The sequence below is a fragment of the Salmo salar genome, chromosome ssa10, assembly GCF_905237065.1.
Source record: "Salmo salar chromosome ssa10, Ssal_v3.1, whole genome shotgun sequence".
Classification (NCBI taxonomy): domain Eukaryota; kingdom Metazoa; phylum Chordata; class Actinopteri; order Salmoniformes; family Salmonidae; genus Salmo; species Salmo salar.
The window spans coordinates 101,867,404-101,890,676 of record NC_059451.1 but is presented as its reverse complement, the minus strand read 5'-3'; the positions used below and the strand labels follow the sequence as shown (position 1 = coordinate 101,890,676).

The 23,273-nt window shown below is 41.5% G+C and overlaps 1 protein-coding gene across 7 annotated transcripts in view; it reads right to left on the bottom strand.

Moving 5' to 3' along the window:
• The window catches only part of LOC106561286 (casein kinase I), a 62,745-nt gene that overhangs the window by 36,784 nt on the left and 2,688 nt on the right, over positions 1-23,273 (bottom strand). For all 7 annotated transcript variants that reach the window (XR_006757057.1, XM_014125067.2, XM_014125068.2 and 4 more), the window contains exons 2-4: positions 17,343-17,677; positions 13,345-13,385; positions 11,246-11,315 (exon numbers count right to left, since the gene is read on the bottom strand). Coding sequence is in view for 6 of the 7 variants with exons in the window: in XM_014125067.2 (XP_013980542.1) it covers positions 11,246-11,315; positions 13,345-13,385; positions 17,343-17,520 (289 nt within the window). In the remaining variant the exon portion in view is untranslated. The remainder of the gene's footprint in view (positions 1-11,245; positions 11,316-13,344; positions 13,386-17,342; positions 17,678-23,273) is intronic.

The window sequence follows — 23,273 nt, the reverse complement described above, 5'->3', positions numbered from 1 at the left end:
ATGCAGTGCGTTAGACCACTTCCTCCATGTTTGTGATAACGATTTAACTGTACTAGAACACTTAAAAAGGCTGCTAAAATTTTTAATATATTTTTTGGGGCAAGGAAAATATCGGATATCGGCCCATCACTAATCCCAATATATAACAGTATCAATTTGTTCCCCTCATTACACAGACATAAGTTTGTGTTTACTACAGTGAGCATTTGATTCTATCATTTCTCCTCTACCTTTCCTGGGTGACAAAGCACCAGGATGTTGTCTCTGGTTTTGAAGCAATGCATCTAATAAGTTGAAATATATATATATATATACACACACACACACACTCTAGAAATCGGAAGATTAAATACACTTAGGTTGGAGTAATTAAAACTTGTTTTTCAACCACTCCACAAATTTCTTGTTAAACTATAGTTTTGCCAAGTCGGTTAGGATATCTACTTTGTGCATGACACAAGTCATTTTTCCAACAATTGTTTACAGACAGATTATTTCACTGTATCACAATTCCAGTGGGTCAGAAGTTTATACACTAAGTTGACTGTGCCTTTAAACAGCGTGGAAAATTCCAGAAAATTATGTCATGGCTTTAGAAGATTCTGATAGGCTAATTGACATCATTTGAGTCAATTGGAGGTCTACCTGTGGATGTATTTCAAGGCCTACCTTCAAACTCAGTGCCTCTTTGCTTGACATCATGGAAAATTCAAAAGAAAATCAGCCAAGACCTCAGAAACAAAATTGTAGACCACAAGTCTGGTTCATCCTTGGGAGAAATTTCCAAACGCCTTAAGGTACCACGTTCATCTGTACAAACAATAGTACGCAAGTATAAACACCATGGGACAACGCAGCCGTCATACCGCTCATGATGGAGACGCGTTCCGTCTCCTAGAGATGAACGTTCTTTGGTGCGAAAAGTGCAAATCAATCCCAAAACAACAGCAAAGGAACTTGTGAAGATGCTGGAGGAAACAGGTACAAAAGTATCTATATCCACAGTAAAACGAGTCCTATATCGACATAACCTGAATGGCCGCTCAGCAAGGAAGCAGCCACTGCTCCAAATCTGCGATAAAAAAGCCAGACTACGGTTTGCAACTGCACATGGGGACAAAGATCGTACTTTTTGGAGAAATGTCCTCTGGTCTGATGAAACAAAAATAGAACTGTTTGGCCATAATGACCATCGTTATGTTTGGAGGAAAAAGGGGGATGCTTGCAAGCCGAAGAACACCATCCCAACCGTGAAGCACGGGGTGGCAGCATCATGTTGTGGGGGTGCTTTGCTGCAGGAGGGACTGGTGCACTTCACAAAATAGATGGCATCATGAGGGCGGAAAATGATGTAGATACATCGAAGCAACATCTCAAGACATCAGTCAGGAAGTTAAAGCTTGGTCGCAAACGGGTCTTCCAAATGGACAATGACCCAAAGCATACTTCCAAAGTTGGGGCAAAATGGCTTAGGGACAACAAAGTCAAGGTATTGGAGTGGCCATCACAAAGCCCTGACCTCAATCCTATAGAAAATTTGTGGGCAGAACTGAAAAAGCGTGTGCGAGCAAGGAGGCCAACAAACCCTACTCAGTTACACCAGCTCTGTCAGGAGGAGTGGGCCAAAATCCACCCAACTTATTGTGGGAAGCTTGATGAAGGCTACCCTAAACGGTCGACCCAAGTTAAACAATTTTAAGGCAATGCTACCAAATACTAATTGAGTGTATGTAAACTTCTGACCCACTGGAAATGTGATGAAAGAAATAAATCACTCTCTCTACTATCATTCTGAGATTTCACATTCTTAAAATGAAGTGGTGATGGTAATTGAGCTAAAACTGGTAATTTTTACTTGGAATAAATGTCAGGAATTGTGAAAAACTGAGTTTACATATACCTTAGCCAAATATATTTAAACTTCCAACTTCAACTATATATATATATATATATATATATATATATATATATATATAAAATAATTACCTTGAAATGGTTGGTAAACTTCATAAATAATGAATTCAATATCTACCATATTGAAACTTAATATAAATATTTAATTTGAATATAAAATTATATTAATATTTTATTTGAAAACTGAACACAATATTCAATTCAGATTCAAATTTATTTATCATTATTTTACCAGGTAAGTTGACTGAGAACACATTCTCATTTACAGCAACGACCTGGGGAATCGTTTCAGGGGAGAGGGGGATGAATGAGCCAATTGTAAGCTCATTCAAATCAAATCATGAAACAAGTTCAATTTATGAATTACATTTTTCAATTTGTGCATTAAACATTAAAAAATATAAAATTTAAACGGTAATATCCTAATACAAATTCAAATACAATTTATGTTGGCACTGAAAAGCGCTCCATACTATAGCACACAATATTTTACATACAGCAGGTTTTTAAAGGACCTAAGCGTTTGGTCTGCTTCGTATTTTGCTTTTGCCATAAAAAAACTCAAATCAAATTTTATTGGTCACATATACATGGTAAGCAGAGGTTAATGCGAGTGTAGCGAAATGCTTGTGCTTCTTGTTTCAACCGTGCAGTAATATCTAACAAGTAATCTAACAATTTCACAACAACTACCTTATATATACACACACAAGTGTAAAGGAATGAATAAGAATCTGTACATATAAATATATAAATTAGTGATGGCCGAACGGCATAGGCATGATGCAGTAGATGGTATAGAGTACATTATATGCATATGAGATGAGTAATGTAGGGTATGTAAACATTATATAAAGTGGCATTGTTTAAAATGACTAGTGATACATTTATTACATCTAATTTTTAATTATTAAAGTGGCTAGAGATTTGAGTCAGTATGTTGGCAGCAGCCACTCAATGTTAGTGATGGCTGTTTAACAGTCTGATGGCCTTGAGATAGAAGCTGTTTTTCAGTCTCTCGGTCCCAGCTTTGATGCACCTGTACTGACATCGCCTTCTGGATGATAGCGGGGTGAACAGGCAGTGGCTCAGGTGGTTGTTGTCCTTGATGATCTTTTTGGCCTTCCTGTGACATCAGGTGGTGTAGGTGTCCTGGAGGGCAGGTAGTTTGCCCCCGGTGATGCGTTGTGCAGACCTCACTACCCTCTGGAGAGCCTTGCCGTTGTGGGCGGAGCAGTTGCCGTACCAGGCGGTGATACAGCCCGACAGAATGGTCTCGATTGTGCATCTGTAAAAGTTTGTCAGTGTTTTTGGTGACAAGCCAAGTTTCTTCAGCCTCCTGAGGTTGAAGAGGCGCTGTTGCGCCTTCTTCACCACGCTGTCTGTGTGGGTGGACCATTTCAGTTTGTCATTGATGTGTATGCCGAGGAACTTAAAACGTTCCACCTTCTCCACTACTGTCCCGTCAATGTGGATAGGGGGTGCTCCCTATCCTGCTGTTTCCTGAAGTCCACGATCATCTCCTTTGTTTTGTTGACGTTGCAATGCTGGTATCGTCACAGCCCTATAAAACACTCAGTGGGACTTTTAGGCCACAAGCATTCTACCAATATCTCCAAGATGTACTATTCACTCCAAAATTGCTTTCAAAAGCAAAGGCTTTACTGTGATTTAGGCTTTGATGAGGAAATCTGTGATTTATAATGCTGCACAGCAGAGAGGAAAACACTGCCGTGAAAACTTACACTGGAGCTGAGAGGATCTCCCGGGCGAAGCTACTGATCAAAGCCGGGAGATGAGTAACAAGTGACATGTTATGCAACTTTCACTTCACATGCAGTGGGATACAGCGGGAAATCAATGGAGTATGTGGCAAAAAAATTAAATAAAAATCAGTGTGGCAGAATGGGTTGCAGACCAGCTTTTACAGCGACACAATACCCTCACAGGCTCACATACAAAACCTTTACTATTGCGTAAAGAAAGTAGAGGCAGTGTTATCTGTATGTAGGCACTGTGTTTGAAGTGTATGCCATTGTAGGCAGTAGTAGGGACTATTAAAACCCAGTGCAAACCAGGGCTGGCAATTGCCAGGGACCTCACAACATGATATCGCAATACTTAGGTGCCGATACGATATGTATTGCAATTCAGTGTTCCAAACATATTGCTCACCATGTCTGCTGCAGAGGGACAACAGAGAGCAATGAGAAAAATCAGTCAAGGAAATACAAGTGCTGAAAACATGTTGGCTCACTATTTATAAAGAAGATGGAGAAAAAGTAATAGGATGAACAATACCAGAGTTTTGGCATATTGCGCCTAGGAATTTTCAATTCTCCCCGACTGCTTAGCTGACTCTGTATTACAAATGTGACTGATGTACCCATTGATGGATTTATCAGTTAATTGATTTATGACACTTGCTTAGCCAACACTATCCAAGAGGAAATTACCTCAACCCACTTGTGCAAGACCTTATATTCGAGATCTAAATCTGCTTTCCCCCAGTGCTTACAGTAACACTATGTGTAAACACTGCTTCTTTCAATGGCTTGCATGCAAAGGTAACATGGGAAGCTGTGTCACACCTGACTGCACTTCCTGTAGCAGGTTATCGTTTTTAGTCATGAATCTTGTTCTGAAGGCAGGTCTGCAGAGCACTAGCTGGCACAGCCAAAGTCATAAAATCTGATCTTAAAACGAACCACACGGCTAACCGGAATGCCTAACCCCTAATCTTAGATTAAAGAGCAAAAGCACATTTTTGTTTCCATGAATTTGTACAATATAGCCAGTTTAGACTTTGCAGCTGGCCCATCTAGCGGAAACCGCTCAGTTCTGCCTCCAGGGCAAGATTCATGAGAATAAACGTCAACCTGCCCTCTAACTGTTTTCAGCGAATGGGGTAGGGTGGTGGGTGTCAAACAGAAAGCATTCATCCCATATAGAACTGGAATAATATTCTGAAAAATAGTAAGGTGATCACCATCACCAGACCTATAAAAATATAATAAAAACACATACAACTACAGCCATATAATTATATGTCAGACTTAAAAACATTTTTGGTGTGGTTTGTAAAATAGCCATTACTGTTAAAGTGAAGCGACAGCAGTCTCAGCAGTGTATTCAGGGAGACGTCATGGCAACGTGTCGCCTCCCGCAGAGGTTCTGCAGGTGTCTCATCAACACCACAGGACCAGTGCTACTTTCTGCATCTGAGCCTGAGACTCAAAGACGAGTCGAGTGACACAAGTGTGTAGCAAATTGACAGCGGTGTCTGTGTGAGGGAGAGACTAATGTAAGTGTGTATGAGAGAGAAAGATCTCAAGCTCATTCCCAAGCAACCATTCCAAACACAACACGGACAACCACAAAAATACTTTACACCTGCAAAACATGACCATGTCCTTGCAAGCCGAAATATTGAGCAGCAATATAATGCCTGAGATTCAGGTATTCTGTGTGAGCAACCTGAAAGAGGACAGCACTCACACTAGGACTGCACGATATTGGCCCCGAAAAAAATCTAACAGCGATTACATTACGTATATATATATATATATACTGCTCAAAAAAATAAAGGGAACACTAAAATAACACATCCTAGATCTGAATGAATGAAATAATCTTATTAAATACTTTTTTCCTTTACATAGTTGAATGTGCTGACAACAAAATCACACAAAAATAATCAATGGAAATCCAATTTATCAACCCATGGAGGTCTGGATTTGGAGTCGCACTCAAAATTAAAGTGGAAAACCACACTACAGGCTGATCCAACATTGATGTAATGTCCTTAAAACAAGTCAAAATGAGGCTCAGTAGTTTGTGTGGCCTCCACGTGCCTTTATGACCTCCCTACAATGCCTGGGCATGCTCCTGATGAGGTGGCGGATGGTCTCCTGAGGGATCTCCTCCCAGACCTGGACTAAAGCATCCACCAACTCCTGGACAGTCTGTGGTGCAACGTGGCATTGGTGGATGGAGCGAGACATGATGTCCCAGATGTGCTCAATTGGATTCAGGTCTGGGGAACGGGCGGGCCAGTCCATAGCATCAATGCCTTCCTCTTGCAGGAACTGCTGACACACTCCAGCCACATGAGGTCTAGCATTGTCTTGCATTAGGAGGAACCCAGGGCCAACCGCACCAGCATATGGTCTCACAAGGGGTCTGAGGATCTCATCTCGGTACCTAATGACAGTCAGGCTACCTCTGGCGAGCACATGGAGGGCTGTGCGGCCCCCCCAAAGAAATGCCACCCCACACCATGACTGACCCACCGCCAAACCGGTCATGCTGGAGGATGTTGCAGGCAGCAGAACGTTCTCCAGTCTTCAGACTCTGTCACGTGCTCAGTGTGAACCTGCTTTCATCTGTGAAGAGCACAGGGCGCCAGTGGCGAATTTGCCAATCTTGATGTTTTCTGGCAAATGCCAAACGTCCTGCACGGTGTTGGGCTGTAAGCACAACCCCCACCTGTGGACGTCGGGCCCTCATTCCACCCTCATGGAGTCTGTTTCTGACCGTTTGAGCAGACACATGCACATTTGTGGCCTGCTGGAGGTCATTTTGCAGGGCTCTGGCAGTGCTCCTCCTGCTCCTCCTTGCACAAAGGCGGAGGTAGCGGTCCTGCTGCTGGGTTGTTGCCCTCCAACGGCCTCCTCCACGTCTCTTGATGTACTGGCCTGTCTCCTGGTAGCGCCTCCATGCTCTGGACACTACGCTGACAGACACAGCAAACCTTCTTGCCACAGCTCGCCTTGATGTGCCATCCTGGATGAGCTGCACTACCTGAGCCACTTGTGTGGGTTGTAGACTCCGTCTCATGCTACCACTAGAGTGAAAGCGCCGCCAGCATTCAAAAGTGACCAAAACATCAGCCAGGAAGCATAGGAACTGAGAAGTGGTCCGTGGTCCCCACCTGCAGAACCACTCCTTTATTGGGGGTGTCTTGCTAATTGCCTATAATTTCCACCTGTTATATATTCCATTTGCACAATAGCATGTGAAATTTATTGTCAATCAGTGTTGCTTCCTAAGTGAACAGTTTGATTTCACAGAAGTGTGATTGACTTGGAGTTACATTGTGTTGTTTAAGTGTTCCCTTTATTTTTTTGAGCAGTGTATATTTATATAAATATATATATTCTACTTTGTATCCCTCATTTACTCAAGTGTTTCCTTTATTTTGGCAGTCACCTGTAGAACGTACGGAGAAGTATAGCTTATAACGTTGCGGATAAAGTTTGAAATGACAATTTAATGTGTACAACATCTAAAGACCTGCATCACTATTACCAAAAGGACATATTTGGGTGTTTTTGGAGCCTTTGTTCATGTTTTTTTGGGGCCTCCATACTACACAACAAGGATGAGGAAGTGATTTGCTGTTTGGGGTAAATTTCTCAAAAACATGTGTAATAACACAAAAATCAAATCAAATGTATTTATATAGCCCTTCTTACATCAGCTGATATCTCAAAGTGCTGTACAGAAACCCAGCCTAAAACCCCAAACAGCAAGCAATGCAGGTCCGTATTTTTTGCGATTGCAAACGTAATAAAATGGTGGTCCGATAGTCCAGGATTATGAGGGGGAAAAAAACATTAAGATCCACAACATTTATTCCACGAGACAAAACTAGGTCCAGAGTATGACTGTGGCAGTGAGTAGGTCCAGAGACATGTTGGACAAAACCCACTGAGTCGATGATGGCTCCGAAAGCCTTTTGGAGTGGGTCTGTGGACATTTCCATGTGAATATTAAAGTCACCAAAAATGTGAATATTATCTGCTGTGACTACAATGTCCGATAGGAATTCAGGGAACTCAGTGAGGAACGCTGTATATATATAAAAAAAAAATGTATGAAATGTATGCATTCACTACTGTAAGTCGCTCTGGACAAGAGCGTCTGCCAAATGACTAAAATGTATATGGCCCAGGAGGCCTGTAAACAGTAGCTATAAAAAGTGATTGAGTAGGCTGCATAGATTTCATGACTAGAAGCTCAAGACAAAAACGTTGTTTTTCTTTTTGTAAATTGAAATTTGCTATCGTAAATGTTAGCAACACCTCCGCCTTTGCGTGATGCACGGGGGATATGGTCACTAGTGTAACCAGGAGGTGAGGCCTCATTTAACACAGTAAATTCATCAGGCTTAAGCCATGTTTCAGTCAGGCCGATCACATCAAGATTATGATCAGTGATTAGTTCATTGACTATAACTGCCTATGAAGTGAGGGATCTAACATTAAGTAGCCCTATTTGGAGATGTGAGGTATCACAATCTCTTTCAATAATGGCAGGAATGGAGGAGGTCATTATTCCAGTGAGATTGCTAAGGCGAACACCGCCATGTTTAGTTTTGCCCAACCTAGGTCGAGGCACAGACACGGTCTCAATGGGGATAGCTGAGCTGACTACACTGACTGTGCTAGTGGCAGACTCCACTAAGCTGGCAGGCTGGCTAACAGCCTGCTGCCTGGCCTGCACCCTATTTCATTGTGGAGCTAGAGGAGTTAGAGCCCTGTCTATGTTCGTAGATAAGATGAGAGCACCCCTCCAGCTACAATGGAGTCCGTCACTCCTCAACAGGCCAGGCTTGGTCCTGTTTGTGGGCGAGTCCCAGAAAGAGGGCCAATTATCTACAAATTCTATCTTTTGGGAGGGGCAGAAAACAGTTTTCAACCAGCGATTGAATTGTGAGACTCTGCTGTAGAGCTCATCACTCCCCCTAACTGGGAGGGGGCCAGAGACAATTACTCGATGCCGACACATCTTTCTAGCTGATTTACACGCTGAAGCTATGTTGCGCTTGGTGACTGACTTTCATCCTAACATCGTTGGTGCCGACGTGGATAACAATATCCCTATACTCTCTACACTTGCCAGTTTTAGCTTTAGCCAGCACCATCTTCAGATTAGCCTTAACGTCGGTAGCCCTGCCCCCTGGTAAACAGTGTATGATCGCTGGATGATTCGTTTTAAGTCCAATACTGCGGGTAATGGAGTCGCCAATGACTAGGGTTTTCAATTTGTCAGAGCTAATGGTGGGAGGCTTCGGCATCTCAGACCCCGTAACGGGAGGAGTAGAGACCAGAGAAGGCTCGGCCTCTGACTCCGACTCGATGCTTAATGGGGAGAACCGGTTGAAAGTTTCTGTCGGCTGAATGAGCGACACCGGTTGAGCATTCCTACAGTATTTCCCTCCAGAAGCCATGAGAAAGTTGTCCGGCTGCGGGGACCGTGCGAGGGGATTTATACTAACGTTACTATCTGTACTTAAGACGCCGTTTCATCCTTTCCTACACTTAAATTACCATTGCCTAACAATTGCGTCTGAAGCTGGGCTTGCAGCACAGCTATCCTCGCTATAAGGTGATCTTTCTCCTGTATGAGTACAGCGACTGCAATTAGAAGGCATCAATATAATGTTACTTAGCTTCGGCTGTTGGAGGTCCTGACGAACCATGTCCAGATAAAACGTCCGGAGTGAAAAAGTTAAATGAAAAAGAGTTGAGTGAGGGAAAAACGAAAAATATAAAACAGTAATAAAAGTAAAAACCGTAAAGTTGTCAGGTAGCAAAGTAAGGTTGGCAACAAAATCACACAGCAGCACGTAAACAAGTCTGCAAGTTGTGACCGGAAAAGGTGTCTGGACCCTTTGATAACATTCAATTTACATCCAAACGTTTGATTTGGTTGTATTTTTTTTAATTGAACTTCTACTTTAAAATGGATCTAACAGCAAGGAGGAGGAACTGTGCTGCTTGAACGAGGGGCAAGGCTTGCTGTATGTGGGAAGCAGTTGCAAGAGGAGAAAAAAAGTAAATTATCAAATCGGACGTCACACATGCGACTGTGGTGTTTCAAAACGATTTAATGCAATATGAATCTCTTGCAAAATGGATATTGCACGTCAATATTGAGATTTTGATGTGAATTTGATTAATTGTGCAGCCCTAACACACACACAGTGCCATTGATTACTATTGAGGGCCTTCAACCTGTCAGACACTGAGGCACGGTGAAATTTCCAAAACAGAAGAGCTTGGTAATTCTTCTTTAGTGCGACAATTAAAGGGTAGGAATCATGAGTTTTTACATACCAAATTAACAGTGTAGTAAAATACTTAGCAACTTAAGTAACCAGATTGTTACTACAACCAGTTATGTTTTGGGGGGTTTTACATATTTAACTTATTTCCGAATATCTTCTAAACTAACCACAATGCAATATGGAAAATCTACTCTGCGTTAGCTAGCTCGAGCTGGTTAACGTTAGCCGCGCAGAGTGTCGTTGTTGACTCTTCCCCTATGCCCAATGCAGTCTCTGGACTATTGCCTCTGGAATTTTCCTCACTATATTGGATTAGCGGTCTCTCCCTCCGTCGGTGAAACGGCCTCTCCCTCTGTAGGGCCTCTTTCCTTGGCAGCTAACGCAACCGTCAAGTCTTGCCTCACTTTACTTTTTTGTTGTTGTGTTCTGTGGGTTCCGGCTTGTGCTAGACTAGTTGATGTTGTTATCTGGCTTACTACTGAGCTATGTCGACCGTGGTGGTTGGCTAGGCTGGCTAAAATAATTCAATTTTGCTGGCTGGCCAAGATAACTGCATATACCTGTAACATTATTTGATAACTGGTTTGATGGCGTTATGTATTTCCAAAGCGTCGGCTTACTTTAATGTAGCTGTAAGCTAGGTGTTGATAGCAAATGGCTGACTCATGAAGTGCTAATGTAACGCTAGAAGGCTGGTAGGGCTAACGTTAGCAGGCTAGTAGGGCTAATGTTAGCAGGCTAGTTGGCTAGCAACCTTGCAAGCTGATTTGTAACAATATTTGTAAAGTACTTGCATGCAAGTTGGCTGAAAATTAAATTGAAACCAGTAGTCATGACTGCAAATGATTTGGTTTTATTTTAAGTTACACATCTAAAGTTATACATTTGAAGTTATTTCTGTTGGCTTTTACAATTTAAGGAATAGGCTGGCTTGACCAGTACTCTAAACTGCATCACACCAAGCAAAAATCATTTCTGGCATGACTTCGGCATTCTGATCTATTGCATGTAATAACAAAAAAAAAAAAAGAAAAGTGAGGTGTAACTTTGCATTGGGCCTTCTGATGCGTATACTAATGCAAATCCATGACTAATGCAAATCCATGTGTTACGTTTATGCTACCTACCCTTTAAGAACAGGCACAGTCTTCATACAGAACCTCACCAATCTGAGGTGACCTCAAGTCAGTAGGAGTGATCAATGAGACGGAAAAGAGGATGGAGGTAAAAGGGTGAATAGAAGAGTGGAGGTCTTACCTGTGCTGCCTAATGTTTTGTAAAACCGGTACTCCAAATGCAGCTGTGGTGCCCTTGATTTGATTGGTTCCTGGAAGAATAACACAAAAAGGAAACACTTCAGTTAAAGGTGGGCTTTTCATTCACTGCACAATATGAATTACACCTACAATAAATATGAAAATTAATTTAAATAATTATCATTCAAACAAACCACTTTCAAATTAAGGTTCAGAAATTGATTAATTAGAATGTAACTGACTATTAAAATAAATATTTATCATGATTTTGATAGCTGCTCATTGGGCCAATACACTTTAGAAAGAGGATAATCTCATAAGGGAAATAATCAGAAATAAGGCTTGGGTGGTATACCGGGTATTTGAAAACAGCAACGGGATGAATTTTCAATACGGTCGAAACTATTTTTTTAGTTTTTCAGTACATCTTAATATTTGTATCTCTTTAAGTAAATACCTGCAGTCAACTTGTGCAATGCATTAGGAGATGAAGCAGATTGCAATCTTCATTTCACAGGTCACATTATGAAGCTTAAGTATAGGGCGGCGCACAATTGGCCCAGCGTTGTCCAGGTTAGGGGAGGGTTTGACCGGGGTAGGCCGTCATTGTTAAAAAAAAAAAAAAAGTTTACATTCATTTTATTTCACCAGGTAGGCCAGTTGAGAACAAGTTCTCATTTACAACTGCGACCTGGCCAAGATAAAGCAAATAAATGTAAATATAAAAAAATATATTTTTTAAAAATGGTAAAATAATGATTTGTTCTTAACTGACTTGCCTAGCAAAATAACGGTTAATTAAACAAAAATTAAGTAGCTCCCCAGAACAGCTGAGCCAGTCACGTTTGATTGTAAATAGCACAATGGGAAAAAGCGGGAGCAGGTCCAGCAGTGTATTGACAGGGGACGTGTTTTATATTGAAAGTCAGTTTTTTTGCTTTAATAGAGTGATCAGGGTCATGCAATTATAGTTTTCCTTCACAGAAAATACATTAGTGCAACTCATTCAGCAGAAAACAGCTTCATTTTCATCAGATGACTACAGAAGTGCAACGCAATTTGATTGGCAGCCACACAAGTAAATGAGGTTACAATGAAAATGCAAGGTATTTTTTGCAAAAACGATGCATGGACATCATATTACTAATGTTTAGGCCTATCATAGAAAGAATGTAGCCAGCTACATTAATGTTTTGTTTTTACCAGAGAAGAATACGAGAAAAGTACTGGAGAAAAGTAGCTACACACCAGTCAGAGCACTGTCTGCTGATAGAATGCCCATTTTGTGAATTCTCAGAGTTTAGAAGCGCAACTGAAGCACAGAATTAGTCGGATGCCGAGCAGAAATTACAAGTAGTATTTTAGGTCTATGCTTACAAAATGCAGCAAGATATGTTATGCGTTTTATATATTTTTCCTGCATGAAAAACGCAGAACTCTGCGTTAGCAAGTTCAACTCAGGGGTCGTGTTATCTTAGTAAGTGACTGAATTAATAAGGTGACGGGGCATCATATTGTGTTAGCTTTCTGCCATGTTTGAAAAGTCAAAGCCCTTTGGATAAGTTATTGTACAGCTGCCACTGTTGTCATCTTGATTTCCTTGTTTTTTTTCTCCAGTCCGTTCTTGGCCCGTCTGCTCCTCCCCTTCTTCTCCGAGCAGAGGAGACAGGCCCATTACTCTGGCGACTTCAGACAGCATGTAGACATGCTGATGCAGAGGCAGTACTGTTCTTCCTTCAGACAAGCATGTTCATTTGCACAATGTCTCGTTCAAATCGGCTTGCAAATGTCCAAATTCAACAAAAAAGACATTCGGTAGCTACTACCTACACATGTATAACTTTATGAGCTGGATTGCCTGTCTTTGCAATTCAGTTATTTTTGTTTGCGCTCGTTAGCATATTTAGCTAGCAGCCTACGTGGAAATTGGCTATTGTGCTTATTTTGTTAGCATTCTGGTAAGAGATGCCCAATAGGCTTCATCTTGTGTTTTTGGAGTTCCCTTGTGTACTAAGCCAGTAATACCGTAAATCCCGTGGTGAGAGAAGGACAATATCAAAATCAGGATACTGCCCAACCCTAATAAGGCTCCATACTTACCAATTTTATTGCAACATACTCATTGGTGTAGAGGTTTTTACCTGGATAACAAAAAAAAGGTTATTAGAAGGTTGGGTAAACAACTTATTTGAAACAGATGAGATGGCACCATCCAGTGCAGCCACCAAGGAATATTTTAGGAGTCTTAAGGAACCATTTAAACTCCCATAGGTCTCGAAGACACATGCTTCACAAATAACAGTGATGACTGAACAAAGCGTCTGGAAAGTCAGAGGCGATACAACGTTCGAATTGGACAGTTGAAATGAGGACAATAACCAGGGGCCTCTAATGCACCATTAGGCATCTGCATATGCCTATTGTGCAATGCCATGTATTGCAGTTTGTGAACCCTATCACGTGTAGCCTACCACTGGGTGCATGTCCTGCATAAAACTACCAACTTCAAATGAATGAACAAAGCCAAAGTAATTTTTTCCTCTATTTTCCTCAAATGATCCGTCTCTGATGGTAATAGAGTGAGCGAGGCATACATTCTCTCCTAAGTCAGGGGAAAGCAACAAGACTCAGCCGCGGGCCAATTTTTGGCTGAAAGGATGGTCGGGGGGCAGGAACATAATTCTAACAATTTGCAGGCTGCAAATTGGACCACAACTAAGCCCAAAAATAGATTGTATATCAAAATCATAATTGTATACCTTGATTACATTGAGACACGATCCCATACAGTGCCTTAAGTACTCATACCCCCTGACTTATTCCACATTGTTGTGTTACTGCCTGAATTCAAAAAGGATTAAATATTTTTTAATATCACAATACCCCACAATGAAAGTGAAAACATGTATTTAGAAAAGTTTTCACATTTACTGAAATTGAAACGCAGAAATATAATTTACATAAGTATTCACACTGAGTCAATAATTGTAGAATCACCTTTTGCAGCAATTACAGCTGTGAGTCTTTCTGGGTTAGTCTAAGAGCTTTGGACACCTGGACTGTGTGACATTTCCCTATTATTATTATTTTCTAAATTATTCAAGCTCTGTTAAATTGGTTGTTGATCATTGCAAAACAAATATTTTCAGATCTTGCCACAGATTTTCAAGTAGCTTTAAGTCAAAACTAACTCGGTCAATCAGGAACATTCACTGTCTTCTTGGAAAGCAACTCCAGTATAGATTTGGCCTTGTGTTTTAGGTCATTGTCCTGCTGAAAGTTGAATTCATCTCCCAGTGTCTGACGGAAAGCATAACATGATGCAGCCACCAGTATGCTTGAAAATATGGAGTGTGGTACTCAGTAATGTGTTGTATTGGATTTGCCCCAAACATAACCCTTTGCATTCAGAACAAAGTTAATTTCTTTGCCACATGTTTTGCAGTTTTACTTCAATACCTTACTGCAAACAGGATGCATGTTTTAGAATATTGTTATTCTGTACAGTCTTCCTTTTAACTCTGTCAATTAGGTTAGTATTGTGGAGTAACTACAATGTTGATGAGCCATCCTCAGCTCTCCCATCACAGCCATTAAACTCTGTTTAAAAGTCACCACTGGCCTCATGGGAAAATCCCTGAGCATTTTCCCTCCTCTCCTGCAACTGAGTTGGGAAGGACACCTGTATCTTTGTAGTGACTGGGTGTATTGACACACCATCCAAAGTGTAATTAAGAACTTCACCATGCTCAAAGGGATATTCAATGTCTGCTTCCCTGGTCTTTGTGGTTGAATCTGTGTTTGAAATGTACTGCTCAACTGAGACCTTACAGATAATTGTATGTGTGGGGTACAGAGATGAGTCATTCAAAAACCACGTTCAAAACTATTATTGCATACAGAGTCCATGCAACTTATGTGAATTGTTATGCAAATGTTTAATCCTGAACTTATTTAGGCTTGCCATAACAAAGAGGTTGAATACTTACTGACAAGACATTTCAGCTTTTCTTTGTTAATTAATAATAAAAACATTTAAAACAATTCCACTAACATTATGGGGTATTGTGTGTAGGCCTGTGACAAAAAAATAAGTCAATTTAATACATTTTAAATTCAGGCTGTAACAACTAAATGTGGAAAAAGTCAAGGGGTGCATACTTTAAGGCACTGTATGTCTCTTTTATTCGTGGGAATACATCAACAGATTTCCTGAATGAAACTCATTTTTAGATAAATTAATAGGAGGGATTTCGTAATTTAACTATTTATTTTACTTTGGGGGGCACAAAAAAATTCCCCTGGGCTGCCTTTTGCCGACCCCTGCTGTAAGTGATATTGCAATACAAAAGGTGTCATCTGAGAGAAGTGCAGCATAAATCCCCTTGCAGGCATGTGAAATTCAGCACGTTTGCGGGGCAAGCTGAGAATGAAAGTGCTGACGCCAACAGTGTGACACTAGGTAGGAAAGTGAGAACAACAAGGCTTGTGTTTGGATGCAATGATCCTGCGCAGAGCAGTGCAATGATATTTGTATAAGTGTGGGGGAATACGTAGGACAGTGGGAGAACATTGATAATTGTAGGATTCAAGTACTTTACTTAAAATACTACATAAAGTGAAATGGACCACTAATATTTTGAGATTCCTGACAAAAAAATGTCAAAGGTTTAGTATACACATCATGGAGGCTTATTTTATGGTTAGCACCAGCTCAATGAAGACACCTTGTGACATGTTCTATTCATAACAAATACAATCCTCTATTTGAACATTGAGATTGTTCATTGTTGAAATTCCAACAATTTGTTGTGAGGTCCCTTGATTAACAAAGTAGAGTTAGGACGATAAACCAAAAATGTATCGACACAGACCATACCGATCACTTATCGCAGGAAATTAACTGATATTGTTCATTATGATAAGTAGCCTACACTAGTGAAATGCAAAGTTTGAAATTAGTTCGCTAATATGGGTGATTGTTAAAGGGACAATTGATGGTTACAACCATCAAACTAGTAGTAGCAATTTAAAGGATCATTAAAAAAAAGAAAATTGGTGCACATTAATGTTATAAACTTACCATTCCATTTATCATAATAACATAAATTAAGGAAATGTTTCACAATATGTATTTTTGTCCATATCGCCCAGTTCTATAACAAAGTAAAATGTGATTAAATCTAGTCAAAAGACAACACAGGACTGAATAACAACTCCCTCCTAAGTCATTAAGTATTTACATAAAATGTTAAGATGTCTTGCACCCAGTAGGCTTTTTAAATGTCAGGAGTTAAGGCCTTTATTAAATCCCTCAAAAGTGAGTAGATGAGCCTATGGAACCCAGCCACACTCATGCTGAGTGACAATGCCATAGGCAAACAATAGGCCTCAGAACTTCAGCAGTACATGCCTTGAGCATACCAGAGAAGAGCCATTCTCTTGCCCACCCCTCCCGGACTATTTTCCATGTGGGCGGCAGCAGAGCAGAGGGAAGGAGAATCTTAGTCTTTCAACCAGTTTCAGGACAGAGCCATTTCAGTACAAACAGTAAAGTTTGAGTTCTCTGGCTATAGCTCAGTCATTTCATATGGCTTAATGCTCCTCACTGTCCTACCTGGAGAAGATAGTCATTAGACAACCCAGATATCTTAGATGGAGGTACAGGGGGATAGACACTCAGCTCTCAAAGTTATTATCCATAATGAAAATGAAATACATATTCGCTGCCAATGTAATCTGGGTGTCAATTCAGGTGTCTACAGCCATGGCAGTTTAGCTGGGGCCTGAACTCATTATGATGCTGTCATTGCATCCAACTTGAATCATCATGTCGAGATATGATAATATTAACAGTATGTTTAACAAAGTTTACACAGTTAAGCCCCATGTACAATTTGATAGTGAGGGTGAAAAGAGGGCACTAGGAATATATCAGTGAACAAGGTTTTACATTTCCAAGAGGAGTAGAACATAGTCAAGGCCCAATATTTTCAGCTTTAAACAAATGTTCATACATCCAGTATATACTGTATCATCATTTCCAAACACCTAAAAATATACCAAATGTATTATTTAAAGGGTTAGGCTGTTCTTACCTAACTTCAGCTCTCCAAAGTTACCACAGCCGATCTTCTTGCCCACACGGAAGTTGGGACCCACCATGAGCACTCCGGAGGAGCCTGATCCCGAGGGGCGCGAATGCCCGCTGCGACCCTGACCTGCCTTGCTGCCGCGTGCAGGTCTCTCACCCTCTTTCTCCCGTGGGTGCTCCATGGCTCAAGGTGCCACCCAGAGGACTGGAATGGGAGGGTGTGCTCCCTGACAGGGGCTGCTCTGCAGCTGGGCAAAGGGGCAACGGGCTCTGCCACCGCCCGCCCCTGTCACTGTGACCTTGACATTTCGGTGGGAAGCAAGAGCTTTCACAGGTATCCTGGAAACGAGGGGAAAGGAAATGTCAGAAATAGTCTAATTTAATTGTCCTGCTGAGATGAACCATGCAGTGACTAGGTACTGATAACCCATGACAACCCCACTGCAGGATAAAAGAACTCCACAAAAAACATTCTGACCACTTCAACTATATTGTTTACCAGAGTATATCTACACTGGAGTCCTTAATTTATACTTTTTCCCAGAGCCCCATGGTAATCCCCAGTCTGACAAGCTTCCTGGACAGTTCAGATGTGTGCCATCCTGCACTATCCACAAGTTTTTCACATAGCCCCATGTAAAGTAGCCTAAGTGTTAGGCCTATCCTAGGGCTACATGTTTGCAATATTATTATCCTGTTGTTTTCTGCACACACAAAAATGTAATACTTTATTTAGCAAATTTCAAGCAGTGGCTCCATAAATGTCATGACTCCCACAGTATCAATTGTCTTCACAACATGTTTGACAGCCATCTCGATACGAATTATATAACTCGCAAGACAAATATTACCAAATTCAAAATCAGTCTCATAAATCTCAGATTACATGCAGGGGCTACTTTATCAGCCCCCCCAGGAGATTGTTGGTAGTGGCTATTAGGGGAACCTCCTCCAAGACAGTATTTGCTTAATTGATCTTATTCCACCTCATAAGTACAGAGGCAGTGCAGATTGGCGATAATTTGCCAAGGTCATGAAGAGGAATGAGAGAGATGTGGCAGCATTAGTAGCCAGTCCCCTTAACCTCCCTATTCAATGCAAGGGCTGTGGCTTGGGACTCTGTTGGTTTATGACAACACAGGGAACCACAAACACAGCAGACCAGGCCTTATGAATAGCTCCCTTAAAAATTGAAATGATTAAACCTTAACTGATTTGGCAGCAGTGAAACTGGCATGTCAGTAACACACTGGCCAGAAGTGACAGGGAGGTGAGGTACTGTGCAACAGCAACACGATTAACAGTGGTCGTTGCCAATTACAACAGATTTAACAAAGCAATTTTGAGGAAAACGCTACCGAAGTTCAACCAACACATTGACTGTTGTACTCACGCTGGTTAAATATTGTACCACTGCTACTCAACTTTTCGAAATGCCTACAAGGCCCTCCCCTGCCATCCCTTCTACAAATCTCATCATGATTCTATTTTTCTACTCCCTTCCTATCGGCAGAAATTCAAACAGGAAGTACCTGTGCTAAGGTCTATTCAACGCTGGTCTGACCAATCAGAATCCATGCGTAAAGACTGTTTTGATCACGCGGACTGGGATATGTTCCGGGTAGCCTCAGAATAACATTGACGAATGCACGGATATGGTGACGGAGTTCATCAGGAAGTATATAGGAGATGTTGTACCCACTGTGACTTAAAACCTACTCAAACCAAACCAGAAACAGCAGATAGACGGCAGCATTCGCACAAAACTGAAAGCGCGAACCACCGCATTTAACCATGGAAAGGTGACTGGGAATATGGCCGAATACAAACAGTGTAGTTATTCCCTCCGTAAGGCAATCAAACAGGCAAAACGTCAGTATAGAGACAAAGTGGAGTCGCAATTCAACGGCTAAGACACGAGACGTATGTGGCAGGGGCTAGAGACAATCCCGGACTACAAAGGGGAAACCAGCCACGTCGGACACCGACGTCTGCTTCCGGACAAGCTAAACACCAATTTCGCCCGCATTGAGGATAACACAGTGCCACCGCTGTGGGCTCTCCTCCGTGGCCCACGTGAGTAAGACATTTAAGCGTGTTAACCCTCGCAAGGCTGCCGGCCCAGACGGCATCCCTAGCCGCGTCCTCAGAGCATGCGCAGACTAGCTGGCTGGAGTGTTTACGGACATATTCAATCACTCCCTATCCCAGTCTGCTGTTCCCACTTGCTTCAAGATGTCCACCATTGCTTTCTTGGGTACAGGAAGAAAGGTAACTGAACCTAATGACTATTGCCCCGTAACACTCACTTCTGTCATCATGAAGTGCTTTGAGAGGCTAGTCAAGGATCATATCAGCTCTACCTTACACCGTAGACCCACTTCAATTTGCTTACCGCCCCAATAGATCGACAGACGATGCAATTGCCATCACACTGCCCTATCTCATCTGGACAAGAGGAATACCTATGTAAGAATGCTGTTAATTGAATAGAGCTAAGCATTCAAAACCATAGTACCCTCCAAAGCTCATCATTAAGCTTGAGGCCCCGGGTCTGAACCCCGCTGTATGCAACTGGGTCCTGGACTTCCTGATGGGCCTTCCCCAGGTGGTGAAGGTAGGAAACAACACCTCCACTTCGCTGATCCTCAACACAGGGGCCCCACAAGGGTATGTGCTCAGCCCCCTCCTGTACCCCCTATTCACCCATGACTGCGTGGCCACGCATGCCTTCAACTCATTGATCAAGTTTGCAGACAACGCAACAGTAGTAGGCCTGATTACTAACAATGGCAAGGACAGCCTACCGGGAGGAGGTGAGAGCTCTCAGAGTGTGGTGTCAGGAAAATAACCTCTCACTCAAAACAAAAGGAGCTGATCGTGGACTTCAGGAAAGAGCAGAGGGTGCACGCCCCTATCCACATTGACGGGAACGCAGTGAAGAGGGTGGAAAGCTTCAAGTTCCTAGGCGTACACATCACAGGTCAGTACAAGTGCATCAAAGTTGGGACCGAGAGACTGAAAAACAGCTTCTATCTCAAGGCCATCAGACTGTTAAATAGCCATCACTAGCCGGCTTCCACCCGGTTACGCAACCCTGCACCTTAGAGGCTGCTGCCCTATATACAGACTTAGAATCACTGGCCACTTTAATAAGGGAACACTAGTCACTTTAATGTTTCAATAATGTTTACATACTGCTTTACTCATCTCATATGTATATACTGTATTCTATTCTACTTTAGTCAATGCCACTCCGACTTTGCTCAATCCAATATTTATATATTTCTTAATTCATGTGTATTGTTTTTAGATACTACTGCACTGTTGGAGCTAGGAATACAAGCGTGTCGCTACACCCGCAATAACATCTGCTCAATATGTTTATGTGACAAATACATTTTGATTTGAAGAGTTTAAAATGTTTAAGCTGAAAATCTCACATTTGTTACGAATCATTGTGTTTCCTGTTCTTATTCATTTTCCATTTAAGTCTTGCTTCTCCAGAGATAAGTGCAGTTTCAAACTGCACTTTGGCTCATAATGAATAGGATTTCTTTAATGCTGTAAACATTAGCCTTAGCATTCAACTGTAGATCGTGCACCTTGACAACAAGCTACAAACCAGGAACTGTGTTCTAAATATATGCACTAGTGACCTTGTCAAAGTGACACAGACCCTGTGTTTTTTTGGTCTGTGGAGGCAAACTTACAGGACCTTGGCACTAATGTGAGGGATATTACTGCCATGAATATAGTCACAAACATTATTAAAATGTGACCTTTTAGAAAATATACCATATTTGTAACTAATAGGCATATGTAGGCTACCTATATACTGTACTATCTACACAGTGAGAGTTTAGGCTATTAACTACAACCATTATAGTGGATAGGCCTACATACTAGGTGAATCAATTATTTCCCATACATTAACAAATTAGACTACATCACACATTTTGGGGAATTGACCTAGCCTCAGTAATCATGACGGTATATGATATATTTGCCACTACTAGACCGAAATGAAACATAGCAGGACAGGTCTCACTAACCTGCAGAAAACATTAAGCGTTTGGTTAATAATTAATTAAAGAAAGTCATGGAAGAAAGTCAATGTCTTCAGATCCCCCTTCATTTCCTACAATTGTCTGCTCCATCTCCCTCTGACAATGGCAGGAGAGGGCCTTGGTGCTAGGGATATGTCAATGTACACCACAATATGGTTTTGTTATTCAGCTGAGTGACATGGGATCTCACAAATTAGGCCAGCTTCCTATGAGAGATGTCCTGCGCTTGGATCAAAGCGTTTCTATTTGCAGAGAAGTGATAGAAGGGGGGGGGAGCAGTCACTGTGAGATGGCTATCAAAAGACAAAGACAGTTCTGTGCTTCCTGCACCCTAGATGCAAGACCTTCAAACATTTGACTGTTTCACTAGGGCCATAGTTTGTTACAAGGCTGGTTAGGAGACCCTTTTCTCAAGCTAAACCTATCTGCGTGCTCAGACTGCATCTGACAGTGACTGCCCAGCAAAGCATTTTCCCTCCATTGTCCATGAAGAGTATTGATGGAAACGAGTTAGTCTGGCACATCGATCAAATCAGTGCAAATAACCCTTGACGTGCAGCATCCAATCAGACCTGGGGTCACAGAGAATGGACGTAATATCAGACAAAGGCACTCGGCATAGAGGGGCTTCATGAATAATTGAAACCTGTAAAAGTTTGAGATGGGATTCACCAGTCAAGTGAGGGGAGGCGGATATAAACCGTTACAAAGACGAGATGAACAAGACACTATTATATCTCCTCTCCTTCCAGTTTACTACACTTCAGACCATTTACACTACAAGAAATGCCAGTAATGTGGAGGAGAACTTTAGCAAAAAGGCAGTGCCATGAACACAGTCCAATACTGGAGGAAATTATCATGGGAAAAAATGAATTTAGACCTACAGTATGTTTGACAGGCCTTTTTCTTTAAGGATTGTTTTCAGAGTGGTCATGTTCCATGTGCACTAATTCAAGACATTCTAGGATTTCATTTCAATTTCAGGTTCACTGATGCCTTACTAGTTCTTTGGAGTGACAAGGCTGTGGAGAGGGGTTTTTACACTTCAATCCAGTTACAGCCCAATGAAAATAGGCTGTTTTTTCTTAAGGCAGGACAAATAAAAAAGTACAGGGGCAGGTCTTTTACATGCCATTGTGACAAAGGCTGGTGTTTCAATAGAGAATGTTTGTGTGTGTCTCACGCCTGCAGTGACTCAGTCACACCACCCTCACATATTCCCACTTCAGAACTAGTGGAACGCTCCCTCCATCTCTCCTCATTTTTGAAGCGGTTCTGCATAGCTCCTGCTGTTATGCGAAGTCCAGCTCTGTGCACCTCGCCCACTTCATGGTTAAGCCTACTATAGAGCCCCACAGTGTAGGTGTCATAATACGCATAAAACCTAGAGGTCAAACAGGGAAATGGTTCCAGTCGTTTAACCAACATTTATTTTTCCCATATGGGATTTTACAAAAACTTAAAGGGCGGTGTTTCATGTAGGCTTACCCTGGCATGACATTTTGATAACCATGTTCATCCCTCTTGGACATGGTGACTTATCAATATATTCAACTTTTTTATTCTGATTCGAAAATGATAATTAGCATTAATGTAGACATGATGCAAGACTACAAATCCCTGCAAGGTCCTGCACATCAACTCTAGCTGACACCTTTGCAAACAGGTATTGTCAATTGTCCATTTAAAGAGACTTAACCAATTTATTAATTACTACATTCAGCTAACATTAGATCAGATCATCATGGTATTTGTAGTTCTTTATGATAGCCACATAAGCAGCTAATTAGCGTTTCATTTATTGCAGGTAAATACAGGCAAATATATTGATAATAGTCACCTTGTCCTAGAGAGATTTACAC